At 38.2% G+C, this 20,593-nt stretch overlaps 1 protein-coding gene across 6 annotated transcripts in view; it reads left to right on the plus strand.

Annotated features, from left to right (window-relative positions):
* The window catches only part of DOCK10 (dedicator of cytokinesis 10), a 287,062-nt gene that overhangs the window by 183,382 nt on the left and 83,087 nt on the right, over positions 1-20,593 (plus strand). For all 6 annotated transcript variants that reach the window (XM_032637063.1, XM_032637065.1, XM_032637066.1 and 3 more), the window contains 8 exons: positions 2,437-2,620; positions 3,882-3,967; positions 4,242-4,325; positions 4,445-4,600; positions 12,586-12,807; positions 13,226-13,348; positions 14,594-14,676; positions 19,784-19,906. In XM_032637063.1, coding sequence (XP_032492954.1) covers positions 2,437-2,620; positions 3,882-3,967; positions 4,242-4,325; positions 4,445-4,600; positions 12,586-12,807; positions 13,226-13,348; positions 14,594-14,676; positions 19,784-19,906 — 1,061 coding nt within the window. The remainder of the gene's footprint in view (positions 1-2,436; positions 2,621-3,881; positions 3,968-4,241; positions 4,326-4,444; positions 4,601-12,585; positions 12,808-13,225; positions 13,349-14,593; positions 14,677-19,783; positions 19,907-20,593) is intronic.

Genomic DNA, 20,593 nt, shown 5'->3' on the forward strand with positions numbered 1-20,593 from the left:
TTTTTCTTGAGTCTTGTATGATGCCCTGCTGTCTACTTTCAGAAACCAGAACATCCCAGGCCATGGTTACCCATTTGGTGTGTGATTGTGCCAGGCAGGTGGCAAAGAAGGAGAAGGGCATCTGATGAGCATCTTCTTTGTGGCTGGTCATCTCAGGGGATGTTAAAGGATAAAGGGATTATTTCCTGTCTCCACCACTTGCTGTCCATGTATCCCAAGCATATTTTCATTTGTCTTCCCAAGCCTCAATGTTACCATATGTTAAATGGAATGATACAGTTTCTCTCAGAGAGTTATTATGAGATTTAAATAAAGTGGTGACTGAAATGGTCAGCACAGTGCCAGGTATATAGATGACAAGTGTTTAGTAAGTGTCATGTTTGTAGTAGTAGCCGTACTGTTGTGGAAGCTGAAAGGGGACGTTTTTAAGAGCCTCCCAAAGAAAGAGAACACTACCAGGAGTATATTAAAATTATTCTTTCTTGGGCTTCCCTGGTGGCGCAGTGGTTGAGAGTCCGCCTGCCAATACAGGGGACACGGGTTCGTGCCCCGGTCCGGGAAGCTCCCACATGCCGCGGAGCGGCTGGGCCCGTGAGCCATGGCCACTGAGCCCGCGCGTCTGGAGCCTGTGCTCCACAATGGGAGAGGCCACAACGGTGAGAGGCCCGTGTACCGCAAAAAAAAAAAAAAAAAAATTATTCTTTCTTGCCACCAAGAAATAGCAATCCAGTTCTCAGAAAGAATTTATACCTTGATGTTTAGCCACAACCCCGCATATAGTGCCGCTCTCATCTTAGGGTTCTATTATTGTTTGTATTTTACTTATCTTAACTGTGTAGGTTTTGCTTTATTACACTTGTGAGTTCTCTAAAGGCGTTAGAACAGTGTGGGTAAGAGTTGAATACTTGTATCAGAGGTACCTAGGAGTGAATTAAATGTGGAACATCTTCAGAAGTTCTTACAGCCACCGCAGGTTATATAACACTAGTTTATATCATCAGGGGAAGTTTCTACTTTGCATTTATATTTCTCATCTCATGGCAGAAATATATAAAACTGCTGTAATAATCTGCTTTTGTATTCCCTCTACTTTAAATGTGCTTCTTTGATCTTTAAACAGCTCACTTCTTTTTACAGATTTCACCTTCTGTGAAAGTTCAATCTAGAGTAGCTACTCATCGCATCAGACCATTTTAATTCTCTGCACGACAGAGAACCTTCTTTTTTCATTTGTTTGTTCATTTCTTCAATCATTCATTCATTCCCAACGAGAAGAACCTCTTCTGTCCCGTTTATAAGATATGACTGTTTTGAACACACTGTTGTTGAATCCTTCTGTGTGAGAGCACTGGTACAGAACAGAGTGGTGACCCAGCTCTCATGGAGGCAGATGTAAGGGAGGAATATACTGTTCAAACAAACAAATGAAAGTGAATAAGCATGTAATCCCAAATTGTTGTGAGTGCCCTGGAGGACAAGAACCTTGTCCTAACTGGGGAACTGGGGAAGGTTCACTGAGCAAGGATAAATTCACTTGAGATCAAGTCACGTAAGTACTTGAAGGGCAACCATCGTGCTGTATGTGGACCCATGCTTGGTGATTTGGGATGGGCGGGTTGTTTCAGGCCTCTGTGACGGCAACAAAGCCTATGATGGGAGCACATCCAGGGAACTGGAACAAAGCCTCGTGGGTTGGTCGCAAAATGCGAAGTAGAGATGTCAAGTTCGAGAAAAGTCTGGAGGTTGGTGGAGAAGCCAGAGACAGAGAAAGGAATTGGGGGTCCCTGGCATATGGATGTCATTTAAAGCCATTGGCCCAGAGGAGAAAGGAAGGGGTCTAAGGCAGAGCTGAGGTCAGCAATGACAAGTCACCAAGATAAGGAAGAGCCAGTAGAGGTGACTGAAAAGTGGTGGCCATTCAGGAGGAAAGGAGACTAGCATAGAGTGTAGTCATGGAGAAACCCAGAGAGAGATGGGTTTCAAGAAGCCACTGTGTTAATTCTGGTGAGAGGTCAAGGAAGATATGAAGAAAGAGATGTCCTTGGGGAGTACAGCAGCAGAGTTTGTGGGTGATCTTGGCAAGTGCTGCCTCTGGGATATGATGGGGTCAAAAACCCAACTGGAGAGAGTTGTAGACAGAACAGAAGGTGAGGAAGTGAAGGTAGCAACTCAAAGCACCTATTTGAAGAAGCTTAGAATATACTCCTCCACCTGCCTGAAGATGAAATTTTTGAGCCAACATGCTCATCCAGTCAAGAAAGACGTACAAAAAGGCTTGAAAGAAACCAAACAAAATGATTCTTATCCAGCTAAATTTTTGTCTTGTTTTGGAAGATCTCCTTGAGGTCACCTACTCAGGAGGAAAAACCCCGTAAAAAACGTCTCCCACTCTCTAAGACTTGGTATCTGGTGTTTTTCTTTCTTTTCATGCCACAGAATAACAGACTAAGAAAATATGCCTTTGAATTGAAAATGAATGACCTGACCTATTTTGTGCTGGCGGCTGAAACGGAGTCAGATATGGACGAATGGATCCACACCCTCAGCCGCATCCTGCAGATCAGTCCTGAGGGGCCCCCTCAGGGCAGAAGGAGCGCCGAGCTCACGGAGCTGGGGCTGGGTGAGCGCTTGCACACCCGCCTCCCTTCCCTCGCGAAGTGCGACCTGCGCGTTTGGTTCAGTTCAGCTGCTACTAACCCTGGTAGCCGTCAGGTGTAGCTCTTCCAACCCTGAGCTATTTGCTCCAGGAAATCACCCATAAACCTTTACTTTTACTCAATAGTGAGAGTCACCACACAGAGGTATGATTTTGAGTTGCCAGGCAATGCTTTGAGGCTGACATCCAGCAAATGATGTTAGGAACCATTGGTCAGCGGTATTAAAAATATACCCATGTCTGATGGGGTGTTAGAGGGGAGATTCTGTGTTTTATAGCCTTTCATTAAATTTAATTAATGAACATAATACTCTGTAATGGCAAATATGCATTCTTTCCTTTTAGTTGAAAGGCATCTTTCACGTGTGCTTTTGACCCCACTGAGATCAGCCTAGTTGTGGAAGTTCCATAAATTTTGCATGGTATTAGAGATTTTTATAAGACAGATTTTTTTTTTTCTGCCCATCCTAATTCTTTCGTATAATTCTAATCCAGGCTAGGCAAAGAGAAGAGAACAAGAGAGAGGAAAGAGAGGATGAAAAGTAGGGGAGAAAACAGGTCTGTAGCCACATCGAAGACAAGTTCACCTTCAGAGTCAGTGGCCCTAAAGGAAAATTACTTTAAGACATTTTTCATAATACATGATATGTTATTTTAAGTCTTTAAGTTCTGATAGTCTATGTATCATATGAGAGTCATGAGATAATAAGGAAGAAAATTATGGTTGACTTTAATACAACTGCTATATATCATAGTAAGTGTTTTACATTCATGATTTGCTTAATAATAATCAACTAGAATATTAATGTTTACAGAGTCTTAGAGAGTTTAACTGAAGCTAGAATGTGGGCTTTACATTGATGGCCTAAGAGTCAGAATTATCCAAAATATATTCATATATAAGAAAACTTTAGTATGCATTAGTGAACTGCAACAAAACAACCTCAAGTATAAATGTAGTATTGTAAGGGTCCGTAGTTCTTATGGACGCACAGGATGGTGTCATGGAGAGTGTCCCAAAATGAGCACCAGGACATCTGATTTCCAGGCCCAGTTCATCTAACAATACGGAATACTAGAGCCAGGACGCAGTGAAGCCATCTCCTCACCAATATCCATCCCCCATCGCTCTTGAGTCTAACCCAGCTGTTATATGTCACAGGCTAGAGAAATGAATGATTCATGAGAACTGTTTAATAACCCAGTCTTGGTGTATCTTTTCAAGATTCCCTGGATAATTCTATAACATGTGAATGCACACCGGAGGAAACAGATTCTTCAGAGAACAACCTACACCCAGACTTCACAAAAGTAATAAAGCTGACATTTTTCTATGAAAATAAATTCAAATTACTTATTCTCTATTGCTTTCATGGAAAAGATATAAATGCTTTCTTTTAAGATTTAGACTAAGAAACACAACAGTCAGAAAACAAAAGCATGTTTCTATAAGATTGTGGAACGTTAATGGATGATATTAAAGCAGTGCTGATACTAAGGGGCTATTTCTTGGCCATGTGGATGGAGCTGGGCCGTAAGTTTCTGGCTATTTAGATACTAAGAACTAACACAGTTTTCTCTGTAGTACCTCACAGAAACTGAAGAGATTGTCAAAGCAACTCGAAACACGGAGAGGCTAAATCTGTTCTTGCTGGATCCAGATATAGATGTAAGTCGGAATTCTCTCTAAGCAGACATGAACTTGATTTGTACAGTTGTGGTTTATAATTTAGAATCTCTTTTCTTATGATGGGTGTTTGTTGAGTAAAACTTTCCAAACTTTTTTAGAGCTTGAAACTTCAGAAGAAGGATCTTTTAGAACCTGAGTTTGTGATCAAACCATTTGAAGAAAAAGCTGCCAAGAGAATCATGATCATTTGTAAAGCTCTCAACTTAAATCTTCAGGGATGTGTTACAGAGAATGAAAACGATCCGGTAACAAATGTAAGTTTCTCTTCCGTTACATCCTATAGATCGGCCAACATCACACCACCCTCGTTAAAATCTTTTATTCAATTCTTGATCTTTCCAGGCACTGAGTTCACACCCTCACTTGTACCAAGGGTATGATTGACAGCATTTTTCCACATGAAAGAATGCACGTTATGAAGTGGAATTATCAATACACTGCCGTAGAATTTCCCTTTTAACTTAAAGAAGTATCGAAGGGATTATGCTCTAGGGTTCTTGCCATTAAATCAGCGCAGTGGTTCAGAGTTTCCAAAGATATTGTTTGCATCTTCTTGGAACTCAAGATGGCTTTTAAATTGATATTTTTATTTTAATATTTATATGTTAATTTTCATGTATATTAGAGAATATGTATAATGAGCAAATCAACCCCGTGTTTTCACAGCTACTACTGCTTACGACAAGGCTAAATAGTGAATCAAGTAAAATAATATTATATAAATATTAAATAAATGATACACGTAAATGGTAGGAAAAAAGGTGCTTCACTGATATTTGGGAAACATCACTGCGCTCATTAAATCCATACAAGATTCCTCTTCTTACCAAGTGGGCTCTCTTGAGAGTTCACTCTTAGTATTCTAGGGGGCAATTCTATACTAATTGTAAATGTATGTGTGGGAAGGGGACATTTTGTGAGCATAAATATTATTAAAGGTTGAACTATAAAAAAGGAAATAAAAAGCACTCATAATCCTAACATCAAAAATCATTGTTAATATATTGGTGTGTTCCCTTTCATTCTTTGTTAATGCGTTCTGTCCTCATTTCTAATAAAGCATCCCTCAATTGTCATCTTTCACCTTAAAGAAGAAAACTTATTTCCAGATCCATGATACAAGCCACATTTGCTTTCAAAAGGTAGAAACAGCATTAAGTTTTCTCTACAGATTGCACACACAATCCTGTACATGCCTTTATTTATGATGTGGTAAAACGAGCCTTGTTAGTTTGACAGTGAGTAGCTGGCAAAATGGGTGAACTCTTTCGAAAGATTGTAACCTACTGCCCTTGGGTCTTCAGGCACCTCACTGGTTGTCTGAGCCTCCTTCTTCCTGGTGTAATAGCATGACAACGGTACATGCTATGGACCTCAGGAGAATGAGGAGAATCAAGTAACAAATGCCTGACTTTCCCACTTACAAGTTGTTCCATGCTGGGCAAGTGGCTTAACCTCAGTCTCCTCTTCTGAAAATGGGGAAAATAATAAGACTATTTCAAATAGCCGTTGTGAAGATTAAATATGGTGCCCGGCGCATAGCAAGCATTCATTAAATATTAACTCTTATTCTAATATCTGGGAAATTGCTTTGAAATTTGTAAATACAATGCATGCAAGGTATTGATGTTTTCAGTGTTACCTGTGAGATTCTTGTTGACAAGTAAGCTAAAATTGAAATTTGTTGCCAGTAAGAATCTTCCTCCAAAATGAAGCTTCCTCATGTTCTATAACTGTAACTGTGCACGAGGTTATGTGAGACTGAAAGCAGTTGAAGTTGAGTTTACTCATTCTCCAGCAAATATTTATTCAGTGCACCTACTAGACCCAGACTTGTTCTAAGTACTGGAGAAACAGCAGGGAATGAAATCAACAAGGTCCCTAGCCTCTTGAAGATTAGATTCTTTTGGAAAAGGACCGAAGTAAATAAGGAAACGAATAAATTAACAAGATAATTGCACATTGTGCAAAGTTCTTTAAAATAAATCAATATAAAGAGATGTGATACAGAGGAACTGGGAAGAAGGCTGCTGTAGGTGGGGGGCCATGGGAGGCCTCTCTGAGCGGGTGGCATTTGAACAGAGAGCAAAGGTTAAGAAGGATAAAACGTCAGGTCAGGGCAAAAGATTCCAGGCAGAAGAAAGAACAAGCGTGAATGCCCTGAGACAGGTAAGTCTTGGCAAGTTCTGGGAACTGAAAGGAGATAGTGAGGGGAAGGGCAGACCAAGATGCGGTGGGAGAAACAGTACAGGGTAAGATTAGGTAGGGTCTTATAAGCTGTAGCAAAGAGTTTGGATTTATCCTAGATGTGAGTGGAGGCTATTCAAGAGTTTAAAGCACATTAAAATGGTGTGATCTAATTTGTGTTTTTAAAACATCTCATTAGAAGAATGGATTGGAGGAAACAAGAGTTGAACAGGGGAAAGCAGTTAGAAGTCTATTACTATAGTTCACATCATGGCTTGCGCTAGGGCTGGCAGGGAGGAGGGAGAGGAATGGATGGATTTGACTGCTGTTTTGTAAATTGAACTGACAGTTTTTTCAGATACATTGCATATACAGGATAAGGGGAAGGGAAATCTGAAGGATGAGTCCCTAGTTTTTGCTTTAAGCACTTAGACGCATGGTGGTGCCATTACTAAGAGGACAAGACTAGAGGAAGAGCAGATTTAGGGGATACAGGCCAAAAAGTACATTATGGATATGTGAAGCTTAATCAGACTATTAGATATCCAAGTAGAGATGGCCAATGGGCAGATTCAAAGACAAGTCTGGAACTCAAAGGAATGGCATGAACAGAGATACAAATTTGGAAGTCTGGTACAGGCAGTGACCCAGAGGGAATCATGTAGGAATTTCTATGTGTGTAGGAAACATTTAATGGATGAACAGAGAAGTGACCAAAGAAGAATCAGAAGGAATGTTCATGGATGTAGAGATAAACCAGGAAAGAGTGGGTCATGATGCCAAGAGAGAAAGGGTCAGCTATGTGGAATGGTGCTGAGAAGCTGAATAACATGAAGCCGGAGAGCAGCGTGGTAGATGTGGCCACATGGAGGATGACTATAGCAGAAAAAAACTTCCTTGGAGTGAAAATGTTAGGAGGAGTAATCAGAACATACTTTCATTTGGGAGTAAAAAAAAAAAAACTAGAAACTTAGCTCTTGAAACTATATTTGGAAATATCAGGAAAATTTAACCTAAATTATAATGTCACTTAATCTAAATTTTATTAAATAAAAACGAATGCTTTTTTTGACCGGGTACATCCTTAAGTGTGATTAAAAGCTCAAATTTAGAAACGGAAACTCAGAGATAATGGGCTTTTCTTTCCAGTGCCAGGGGCATATGGCTCCTTCCACATGGCTTCGTATCTTTATACTAAAGCCCACATTCAGAAGCTAAATGTGTGTATTTGGGCCAATCTCGTCAGGCAAGAGAACATGTGCAGCTCAAAGAGCAGCTTTTGTGAGCCTTTCTTGTGTGTCAGGCCATAGGAATAAGTCAATTCCAAGTGCTCTGTATGTCTGTATTATTTTTAATTTATTTTACAGTTGATACACATGTTTAAAAACTAGGAAAAGAATTTTAAGAATAATTTCATAGTGCTTATAAACAATAATGTAAAAAAACCGAGAAAACAGCCTCACCTGAACTCAAGTGCAATTTTGTATGTAATGGCATTGTTTTAAAAAAATCTTTGTGTGATTATTCAGTGACACTCATTAATGTCGCTATTTTTAAATTCGTTGTTTGTAACTCAGTGAGCATGCTTTTAAATTAATTGAAATATTTCTCCAAGTTGCTGACGAGCCAGCAACTCAGTAGCATTTAATGAATGAGCTTCTAAAAAGACACCCTAAAAGGACTTTTTCACGATGGGGAAACAATACTTGACAGCATGTAATTTTTTAGTCAATCAGTTGAAAACCAAATTCAAGTTGATGGTTTTAGAGTATAAAATATTTCTTTGAAAATAAAAATTGATTCCAAAAATCTGAACTAATAAAACTGCTTCACAGCTGAGCTACATTTAAAATGCCATGTTCTTGAATTTTTTTAAAGAGAAGTACAGAATTCTAAACATCAGAAACCTATGACTTAATTTGTTAGGCTTTGAAGGTTCCAAACAACACTTTATGGAAAAGCTGGTGATTCAAAAAGTAAGATGTGAATGGCCATCATCAAAAAGTCTGCAAACAATAAATGCTTTAGAGGGTGTGGAGAAAAGGGAACCATTTTTCACTGTTGGTGGGAATGCAAACTGATGTAGCCACTATGGAGAATAGTATGGATGTTCCTTAAAAAACTAAAAATAGAACTACCATATGACCCAGCAATCCCACTACTGGGCATATACCCTGAGAAAACCATAATTCAAAAAGACACATGTACTCCAATGTTCATTGCAGCACTATTTACAATAGTCAAGACATGGAAACAACCTAAATGTCCAATGAGATGAATGGATAAAGAACATGTGGTACATATATACAATGGAATATTACTCAGCAATAAAAAGGAACGAAACTGGGTCATTTGTAGAGATGTAGTTGGACCTAGAGTCTGTCATACAGAGTGAAGTAAGTCAGAAAGAGAAAAACAAATATCGTACATTAACACCTACATGTGGAATCTAGAAAAATGGTACAGATGAAACTATTTGCAAGGCAGGGTAGAGACACAGACGTAGAGAACAGACATGTGGACATGGTCGGGGGGAAAGGGGCTGGGATGAATTGGGAGATTGGGATTGGCATATACACACTACCAAGAGTAAAATAGATAGCTAGTGGGAACCTGCTGTATAGCACAGGGAGCTCAGCTCGGTGCTCTGTGATGACCTAGATGGGTGGGGGGGGGGGGGAAGTCCAAGAGGGAGGGGATATATGTATACATATAGCTGATTCCCTTCATTGTACAGCAGAAACTAACACAACATTGTAAAGCAATTTTACTCCAATTAAAAAATGGTAAGATGTGACATTTAAGTTGAAAAGGTGGATTGGAAGGAATAAGTGAAGCACCATATGAGCTTTAATTCCTGATGGATTATCAAAGTAGGTGATTTATTTCCATTCACGAAGCAGAAATGAAAATCCAAAGGCAACAATTCACAAAAACTGAATAAGGATTTTTTCCCTTTGACCTTCAATGTGTTTGGGGTTCCTACCTGAGTTATTTTCACATAATTTTGTATTTTTCAACTCTTAGCAGACTACCACTGCCACAAACCAAGAGTTTTTCTAAACTAAATTTATAAAATATGAAACTTTTCCATTTTGTCTTATTTTTAAAAACTAATGCGTTGAATTTTACGTGTAATTTAACAGTAAGGGAGCTGGCAGGTGTTGCTAATATTAAGGAATTAAACTAATACCCCTGTTATAAACTAGCCATAATCCTGCATTTCAGAGAACACAAGATACTTATTAAGCATTCAGCAAAATCCACAGCGTGAGTGAGTCTGTACAGTGATGAACTTGGTCACAGTGTATTTTTTGTATGTAACCTGCTTATTCACAGAATCCTGGTGGGTGAGAGGCCTCAATTCAAAATTAAGTAGCATAAACAAAAGTTAAAAAACTTTTTGTAAGTATATTCATTTTAAGAAGCCTGTAGTTAATTACATATGTATGTATTTACATATATATGTATGTATATAATTATTCATGTGTGTATTTATGTACATGTGTCTGTGTACATAATTACATATACATATATTGGGTTGGCCAGAAAGTTCATCCGTTTTTTCCATGTTACAGAAAAACCTGAGTGAACTTTTTGGCCAACCAATATTTATTTCAGTCCTTGTTTTATTTAATTTCTCTTGCATTTGACATTTTTCTAGTTGAAAATTATTTCTTTCTGAAATCTTTCTTCTTCTGTGTCTTTGATAACTCTGGCAGCGTTAAAAACATTTTAGCAACTTGTTTTTAAAAATCTCTCTCCACTCCCCCATCTCCTTTGTAAGCTGTTTTCCCTACCCCAGTCTCTATCATGTGCATGTTCATATTTCCTAGGATGCCATTCTGATTCTCTTCTTTTTATTTAATGCCTTGAAGAGGCACCCACATCCCCAAATCTTTTGGGTTCAGATCTCCAACCCAATTTCCTTGACTGGGCTCAAAACTCACATATCCAACTGCTCCTGGAAAGTCCTACAGATGATTCTCTGTACCAAAGAATTCATCTTTGTATCCTCATCCTATATGTCAGTGAATGGCATTGTCATTCACTTAGTTTCCTATAGCCCCAAACCTGGGGATTTTCTTTTATTCATGCCCTTGTGAACCCTCTCTCCAACTAACCAACACACGCACACAAGCAATGGATTTCCAAGCCTTTTGGTTGTACCTTCCTAACGTTTCTCAAATGTATCTTCTGCAAACACATCCTAACTTTTTGTTTCCACTCTGATCTCACTCTAAACCTGTGTTTTTTCATGTCTTTGTGACTTTGCCATGTCACTCCACCTACTAGAAGCCCTTTATAACTTCCCCTTTACCAAATTTCTACTTCTTTAAAACTCAAGCAAGAAACTTTCCCTTGCCTTTCCATCTTCCTTTACCTTCGCATTTGCCCCTTACTTCACATCTTCCTCTTCCTTCCCAGCACGGTAGTAAGAGGTTAAGGGAGCAATCACACAGAGGCTTGGAAATTGAGTGAACATAAGAATTCCAGATGATGCGGGGGAGAAAGCCACGTGGAGGTGCAGAGGTGCCACGCCCTTGGATTTGTCAGAATCCAGGGCACTGTGCAGGCTGGTGCAGAGGAGACAGCTAGATAGCTACTATGGTTGGGAGACTGGTTACTCTGAACAATAAGTAAACTAATTAAACAAATAAGTAAATAAATAAATGATAATGAGTCAGGTTTTTCACTATTGGATGAAATACTCGCAAATATGAAAAAGGGAAAGGCTAGAAAGAATCTTTGAGGATTTGGATTGGAAATGGAGGTATGACATGAACCCATGAGTTTTTAATAAATATTCATGTACTGACAGAGATAGAGACATCATTGTAGCTGTGAATATTGTGTATATATATGTGTGTGTCCCGGAAACAATGAGCATAGATAGCAAGCACCCAGATCTTGGTTTCTAAGTGTCACCCTCACTAACAGGAACCAGGGCTCTTTGGAGGAATGGCTGGGACATGGAAAGTATAAGATGAGCCTGGAACATCTTGTTGGGTAAAGAAAGAGGTGCTCCAAAAATGATGCTTATCTGCCATAAAGACACAGGAGCTACACTGAAGGGTGTACCTCTGGCGAAATCTGAGACAAGTCGAGTATCACTATAAATAACGACAGTAAGAGATGGAATTTATTGAATAAAATAGCAATCCATGAGTCTATACATACATATATATATGTACATATGTGTGTGTATGTGTATATAAATATATATATGAATAAAAAATGAGGGATAAAGGAAAGCTCATTGTTACAGTAAAATACCGACTAATGTAGAAAGAATGATGGAACTAGAAGATCACCATTGGTAGCCATCACAGTGGTAGTTGGTTCCAGTGGGAGTTACGAATGGTGGATTGGGTTTGATGAGTAGCAGGACATTGGTGTAATCTCAGAAAATATTTCCAAAAAGGCTAATCACTTACCAAAGGGAAAATGGTGACGTTATAATGGAGAAAACTGGAAGATGCCAACAAGACCAGAATATTTAGGTTAACATTACCTAAAGTCGTGGGAAAGTTGACTTTTTGTGCCCTTGCTATAATGAACTATGAAAATCAAATGTCACACTGGGGTATTACTGCCCCCAAAAGCATGACCTGAGTCAGACCATGAGGCATCATCAGGGATACTGACATTGCAGATATTTCTGAGAGAGTAAAGGAAATAACTAGAAGGTTTTGTAAGGTTGAATCATACATGTATTACAAAGTATGAAAAAGAATATTGGGCAGGAAAAGTAGAATGAAGAAACCAATGAAATACAGTTCTGGGATCTGAGGAACCTGATAGTGGAAGGGATTCTGGGAACTTGCCTACAAATATTGTATTTTATATGTTATATATAAAATATACAATACATGCAATATAATATATAGTATTATATCTATTACATATAACATATTATATATAGAAATATTGTACTATATATAAGTAGTAGTATTTTAACTACTGCCTTATTAAATAATGTACTTAAGGAGGCTATCCCCTTTGTGATGATTTTATGTCAAAACCATCAATTCTTTCTTTTTCTCCAAAGATTGAGCCTTTTTTTGTGAGTGTGGCACTTTATGACCTCAGAAACAGCAGGAAGATTTCTGCTGATTTCCATGTGGATCTAAACCACACTGATGTCAGGCAGATGCTCTCAGGGGCTTCCGTGGCTTTGGAAAATGGAAACATAGACACTGTCACTCCAAGACAATCAGAAGAACCTCATGTCAAGGGATTTCCAGAGGAATGGCTAAAATTTCCAAAGCAGGTTGCACTTTTGTTTATCTATCATGGGAGGGAAAATGCTTGTTCCATTTTTTTTACCAATAGATTACATAAGATGAGCAGTTTTCCAAATAAAAGTCCCCCTTAAAGCTGTACTCTAAATTTAAAGTAGAATTTTGGGGGCTTCCCTGGTGGCGCAGTGGTTGAGAGTCCGCCTGCCGATGCAGGGGACACGGGTTCGTGACCCGGTCCGGGAAGATCCCACATGCCGTGGAGCAGCTGGGCCCGTGAGCCATGGCTGCTGAGCCTGCGCGTCCGGAGCCTGTGGTCCACAACGGGAGAGGCCACAGCAGTGAGAGGCCCATGTACCGCAAAAAAAAAAAAAAAAAAAAAAATAGAATTTTGTAAATGTCTTCAGTGTGGTTTCCTAGATGCTTATTAGCTGTTTTCTTTGTACATAGGCTATATTTTCTGTAAGCAATCCACATTCTGAAATTGTTTTGGTGGCCAAAATCGAAAAAGTACTGATGGGAAACATTGCAAGTGGTGCTGAACCATATATTAAAAATCCAGACTCCAACAAGGTAATGCATGATCTTTGTATAAATAATTTTAATTACTTTCAAGAAATAAAATCACACTGCCTTGATGAATTATCAAGTTTGATAAATGTAAGTCTTGAAGTATTCCCTTGTTAGTGAAATGAGTATCAAACAGGAAATTTTTAAAGTATATATTCTCGGCTTATGTTTTTTGATCCTGCAATTTCTGCTGAGACTCTATTGGTAGAAATAAATTTAAATGTGGATAAAACTTTAATCCCCAAAGACTAAGTGTTAACAATAATGAAAAGTTAGGATTAATCTGACTGAAAACAAGGGAATACGGTTTACTAAGACATCAGCAATGCTTATGCTGAACTAAGTGAAAAAGTAAAATAGTTGCTTACCAAATTTTAATAACACCTAAATGAAGAAAGAAAGAGGAAAGAAAACACCATAAGTTCTTTAAATGGTGGGACTGCAGGACATTTTTTCTGCTTTCTTTTTTCAATTACCATATTTTCTATAATAATTGAATGTTATTTTTTAATAGAAAATAAATACAAAAAGTTTATATTATCCACACAAAGAAGTATATTGGGAAAATAATGCATAATAATTGAATTTGAGGGTGTGTGACAGTTTAGGGCAGTGTTTAACATATTTATGAGAATCCTTTTATTCAGGGTTTAGCAAACTATGGAGTGCAGGCCAAGTCCAGCCTGTCACCTATTTTTGTAAATAAAGTTTTATTGAAACGCGTTACACTCATTCATTTAAGATTGTCTTTCCTGCTATAGCAACAGAGTTGAGAAGCTGAGACAGAGACCACATGGCCCACAAAGCCCTATATATTGGATTGGCCAAAAAGTTTGTTCGAAAGAACTTTTAGGCCAATCCAATATTTACCATGTGACTCTTTACAGAACAAGTTTGCTGACCTCTATCATAACAAATAAAAAGAAATACAGGACAGCCTGTGAATGTAAATTTCATAACTCTTTCCATTCAATATTTTAAGGTCTTTTAAGTCAGAAAAAAAGTTGGTATTCCAAGATAAGGGTGTTTTCTACATTTGAAATTTCTAAACTAAAAAGAAAGAAAGCGTTATACACCAGTTTGAACACAGAGGATATCATTTGTCTCTTTACAAGGTAGAATCTGTGAGCCAGTAAAGCAGAATTTTACTGAGTTTCAATATAACACGGAAAAGTATTTATTAATATTTTACATGGACTGTTTGTACAGTGATGTTCTAAACAACATTTAATATTTTTTTTTCCTTAGTATGCACAAAAGATACTAAAATCCAACAGGCAGTTCTGCAGCAAGTTGGGGAAATACCGCATGCCATTTGCTTGGGCGGTGAGGTAGGTTGATAATTGCAACCAACAGAATAGAAGTGCATTTATTGTCTGCATTGAAAGCTTCGTTTTTGAATGCATCTGTGTTACCTGTTATTTTTAACATACCAACACCTAGAAGAATGCTAGTGTGTTCATCTTCAAAAATACCTTAAGCTCCCCAGAAACATGTGTTTTACAAGATAATTTAGCAAGCCAGCCCATAATAGACTGGGACCATGACATGTGTACAGTGTACGCATGACCAGGTATGCAGTGGGTTCTTGGTAGGATCAAAGCCAAGTCATAACTTCTTTATTATGTATATTTGGTCTAACAAACTCTTGATGTTTTATCAGTCCCAAGGGTTTGGTGCGCAAAAAATTCAGATGGAAGCACTGTGATTTCTTATGCAGCTGCATGTTTTCATCCGTGCAGAAAACACAGGTCTATATATGGATGTTCAAATGAAACCATCAAATTGATCACTTGAACTCTCTTTGATTTTGGTACTGATTAGCATAGCTGCATTTCTCAGTACCGGTTGACTCTCTGATAGAAATGCTGAGTTAATGTGGACACTGCTGGTGGAACCATCCACCCGGACATATAACCTCTGCATAAAGGACAAAAAATGCCTTTCAGATCTGTTTAAACATCAATTACTACTGTCCTTGTCAGTCTCTTTGTGTCTTTATCAGTACATGAATTTCTTAAAGGAGGAAGTGCCTGCCATAGATATATGGGAAAAGGTCAGCAATGGACAATCTGAATGAACTAAAAAAGATAAATTAGTGCTACAAAACAAGCAGCCTATTAGGTATCCATTTGAATGTTGATTATACCCCAATGCAAATAACTTTAAAATCCAGAAGGACGGGAGAACTAGTTAGTTATGTCATTTTCAGGTCTCACAGTATCCAGTTGTGGTGCATAGCCAGAGTAAACTCACCACTATTTTTCATAATGTTGATGTGTTTATGTAGTTATTGAAAGTTGGAGACAGGTACAGGGAGGAGGAATGTGGAATTAGGGGCAGTGGTAAACCAAGGTAGACTCATGCCGTCTCTAGGGATTAATTTGCCCCAAGGCAGCCCTCTCAGTTGAGGAGGAAGAGACCAGGCCCAGGAATCTGAAAACGTGGTCCAGATCAGATACCACTTATAGATTGTAGCTTTGGTCAAGTTTCCTTTCAGAGTCTCAGGGTCTCCATTTGCAGAATGAAACTAACAAGACGGCCTTGTGAACAGTACTGCAATCACAAGCGCAAAGGCATCTGTCATAAAGTAGATCATAAATATCATTTTATCCCCCTTTAATATCTCCCCCTACAGGGACAGCTAATGCTAGGATATTCTTCATGAATAAAAGATATTATTTAGAAATACTGAACCCTTATGATGAACTTAATTCATTTTATTCCTTGTAAGCTTCAAGAAAAAGGATAACATTGTAATTCACAGGTCAAACTTTTCATGTTGATAAGTATTCTCAGTTCCCACAAGATAATCAGTTGGGGCAAGTAGAGGGTAGAGGCAAGATGTCCTTTGGCAAAATGAAATATTCCAATATAGCAAAATTATAATAGTGAACACATTTTCTCTTTAAGGATTGAGGATTATTCTGAGTATTGTTATAAGCAGACATTTTAGAGCCAGAGCTGGGTTCCCTATCTCAACTCTATTTACCAGTGAATTTAGCAAGAACTTAGAGTCTCAATTTTTTTGAATGTATGAAGAGGAATTCGAATACCTAATTTACTATTTCAGGGATTAACAAGTACATATATTTATTCAATAAAAGATAGCCATTATTAGAAGCCATTAGTCTAATATGATTATTAAAAGTCCCTGTGGAGATCATATCCACCCAAACAAGCCTCCTTTTCAGGTAAATTTGGGGCAATGAAGAATAATGTGGGAGAAAGAAGTAAAAGAATTACCCATTATTGAAAGAACCTGAGCAGTTAGGAAAAGCAGTAACAGCCCTACTTTGAAGTTGTCTTGGTCAAATGTGCTAGAGGAAAGATAGATGAAGTTTCTAGGGAGGCTGATAATATTACTAGCTATTGAAGTAATTATGTCTAGGGCAGGAAAGCCAACAAAACCACAGGTTCATGCTACATGAATGCCTGATCACTGGTTTGGTTGTAGACCAGGGAACAGTATACACCACCAGTTTGTGCCCATAAATGTATGATTTACATTTACATAAACATCTCTAGTAACTGAGAAAAATGATTAGCAGCACAGTTCTCAAGATTTCATGTTAGACCCCTTGGAATATCTAACCACAAAAACAAGTACAAGATCCAACCAAAGAAGATTTTAATTTTCCCTCCACAGTGTGGAAACTGCTTCAAGTAAATGTTAACCAAATTAGAGAAGGGCTCTTGCTACTCATGTCGTTTTGACATAAGCCAGCCTGCTGACATATTCCACTACCCTACTGACACCGCTGGTTCTCTGGCTCCTTTTCCTTTCTATTATATTTTCTCGATTGCAGCTTATTTCTTGACATAGCTTTGAGTGGACTCTAAAACCCTTTGGCCCTTAAAATCAACTGCCACTAAAAAGCATAGAATTGACAATTAGCTTACAATCATATTTTTACCCGATCCAGTCATCCCACCAGCTGCAAAACACACAGATACTCATCACTGTGAACATTTTATCTAGAACATGCACTAATTTGGTACATGTTCTTATTTTGGGCACCAGCTGTAGCACCATTTTATAGCAAAAAAGCTTATATTTGGGGTAGGTAAACAGAATGCACTCAGATGGCTACAGAGGGCATTGTACACTCATTGATTCAGGAGAAAGTCAACCTTTACAAATGTGCCATGTTGTTAAATCAAACTCTTTCCTCGTGTATCACCCCCAGGATTATGTGTGCCTAAATCCTGGACAGGACGCTTTTTGATTCCTTTTTCTCTGTCCCATGCAACATTCCAAATGGAACCGAGTAACAAACTGGATTTTCTTTAAAATTAAACACTAAAATAAAAATTTCATTCTTATATCTATACATTTATAGAAGGCACACAGCACAACACCACCCAACAAATGGTTGTCCAACCTCTGTTCAAATCCTTCCAGTGACAAAAACTCAAGTGCGTCCCACAGTGGTTCTTTCTTCTTTTATAGCTCCAATGATTAGATAATTCTTCATATATATATATATATATATATATACACACACACACACACACACACACACACAGTTTTTTAAACTGCTTGACACTTTTATGTTTTGTCTTCCAAAGCCACAAAAAATGGGCCCAATTCTTTCTATATATCACAGCTATTCATGTTGCTTATTTTTGTTAATATTTTTTTAAAGTCTTTATTGAATTTGTTACAATATTGCTTCTGTTTTATGTTTTGTTATTTTGGCCGTGAGGCATGTGGGTTCTTAGCTCCCCAACCAGGGATCAAACCCGCACCCCCTGCATCGGAAGGCAAAGTCTTAACCACTGGACCGCCAAGGAAGTCCCTCATGCTGCTTATGAATGAAGCTCTCAGGGATACCTAAGCTTCTTTTCCTTTAGGCTAAACACCACATTATTTTTTTTCAATCACACTCTAAACGTCATGGCTCTGAGACCTCATTGCACATGGATCATTGCTCAACTCTGCAGCTGGAACAGGGCATGGTGTCCCAGCCGTCCTGAAACCATCTGTGTAAATGAATCAGTTCTCTGCTCTCCTGCCAGTTACCATATTTATGGAGTGGGGACAGAGTGTGAGTGCCGTGACCAGCGCCTCTCTGTGCTGCTGTGTTCTTCACAGCGTGTCCAATGTAAGTGAGCTGTTTCCAGAGCTGCTGCAGATAAGAGCAAAAGCCAGTGATACAACTCAAGTCTACTGATATATTTGAAGTGACTGGTTAAATTTTTTTTTAAATACTACTCAATTTAACTTTCTCCCATGTTGGGAAAAATGTCACACACTCAAACACAATCCCTGAATAATATTTAAATAAAAATAATCTTCAAGTTAAATATTTTCATTCTTCCTCCCTCAGTGTTATTTGATAGGGGACCTTTTTTCCCTCAGTTACTACTTCACAGAAAAAAAACTGAGGAGAAAGGTTGAAGGAGTCTAAAAATATCATTCTGATAAATTCCTGGCCCATTTTCTAAATTATTTAGCACTAAAGCTCTATGATCAGGTAGCCATTTAAATGGCCTTTTCAGCCTGTGTATTGAAATCTTTGGCTAATGTGAAGAGTAGTAAAAGAGTCTCGTTAAGGTCCTTAAGTTAGAAGAAATAAAGATTCAGCATTTCTCTAACATTGAAGAAAAATCAGTTACACATAGGTCTAATTTTCCTTTGATAGACACAGAGTATGATGAATTATGGGGAAGAAAAACGACATTAAGCATGCTAGGTATACTTGCTTTTCAGGAAGTGTGTTGCCTGGCAATACTATATTATTTGGATGAAAACAATTTATGCATTTTAACTAAATCTATATAGTCCCATTGAAATGGATGAAGGAAGGAAATAAATGGTTCAGGTTCACAGTGTTCTCTTTATTTAATACAAAATGCTCATTCAGGTGTTCTCCATTTTATCTTTATCTCTGCCCTAAAATTTAGGGCATGGGCACATTTATCTCCATGAAAATGTTTCAAGAGTCTGGCTCTCTACACCCACATACACAACCTCATACCCTTTCCATTATTCATAAATTCTAACGGCACCACCCAAACTGACATGACCCAGGCTTGCCCAGTAAATAATGAAAAAGTGGTAACATGTGTTCCCATTCCTCTCCACCCCCGCAATACTCTGTGGCTTTGACATGTTACCAAATCATAAATAAATGTAGTTGTAATATGGGCTGCTTCACTTTAGATACCAGGTTGAAAATAAGAAATTGAAGATAATAAATGCAGTGTATAAATGAAATTTTTTTCTAAGAAGTTTTCATGTCTTTTTATTTTATAAATTCCTGGACTTTCTTCCATTATAAATGGGAAATTGAATCATTTTAGTCAACTTAAAAATACATCTTCGTAAGTAATATCCAAGTACCAAGAGGGGAGCATTGGTGGTTCAGTGGTAGAATTCTCCCCTCCCTCCCATGCCAAATACCAAACTGAATAAATATGGTTTTCTTTCAGATCAGTATTTAAGGACAACCAGGGAAATGTGGACAGAGACTCAAGATTTTCACCATTGTATAGACAAGAAGGCAACAAGATTTCAACTGAGGACCTACTTAAACTAGTGTCAGATTATAGAAGGTAAGATGTTTTGCATACTCTTGAAATTAACATGAATCAGCTACCTTGCTGCTGTTGATTTGTTATCTCTGCATAAACAATACTCCATAACCAGATTCCCAAATATCCATACTCCCCCAGAAAGCAGATGCTTTGCAGATGACCTCTCATATGCCCAAATGACACCGTAAATTTGCCAGAATGATGTGGAAGGAGTGTGAGACGTTAAACTATGTCAGTTACCTATGGCTGTGTAACAAATCACCCCAAAAATTAGTGGCTTAAAACAACAACATCACTTATTTTTCTCTTGAGTCCATAATTTGAACATGGCTAAGTGAAGACAGTTTGTCTCTTCTATATATGGCATCGGCTGGAAGAGGTCCAATGGAGCCAGAGGATCCATTTTTGAGATAGCACATTTGATGACTGGCAAGTTGGTGCTGGCTGTTGGCTGGAAGCTCAACTGGAGCTGTGGGTTGGAGACCTTGGCTCTTCTCTCCATGAGATGCTATGGCTTGGGTTCTAAGAGTAAGTGTCCCAAGGGACAGACAGAAAATGTTCACTGCCAGTTTCTTAAGATGGGAAACTGTCACAGTGCCATTTCTGCCATAACATACTGTCAAACTGTCACAGATCCTAGATTCAAATGAAGGGTATATAGACACCTCTAAATAGGAGGAGTGTTAGGGGATTTTAGATTATGTA

Source organism: Phocoena sinus, chromosome 7 (assembly GCF_008692025.1).
Source record: "Phocoena sinus isolate mPhoSin1 chromosome 7, mPhoSin1.pri, whole genome shotgun sequence".
Classification (NCBI taxonomy): domain Eukaryota; kingdom Metazoa; phylum Chordata; class Mammalia; order Artiodactyla; family Phocoenidae; genus Phocoena; species Phocoena sinus.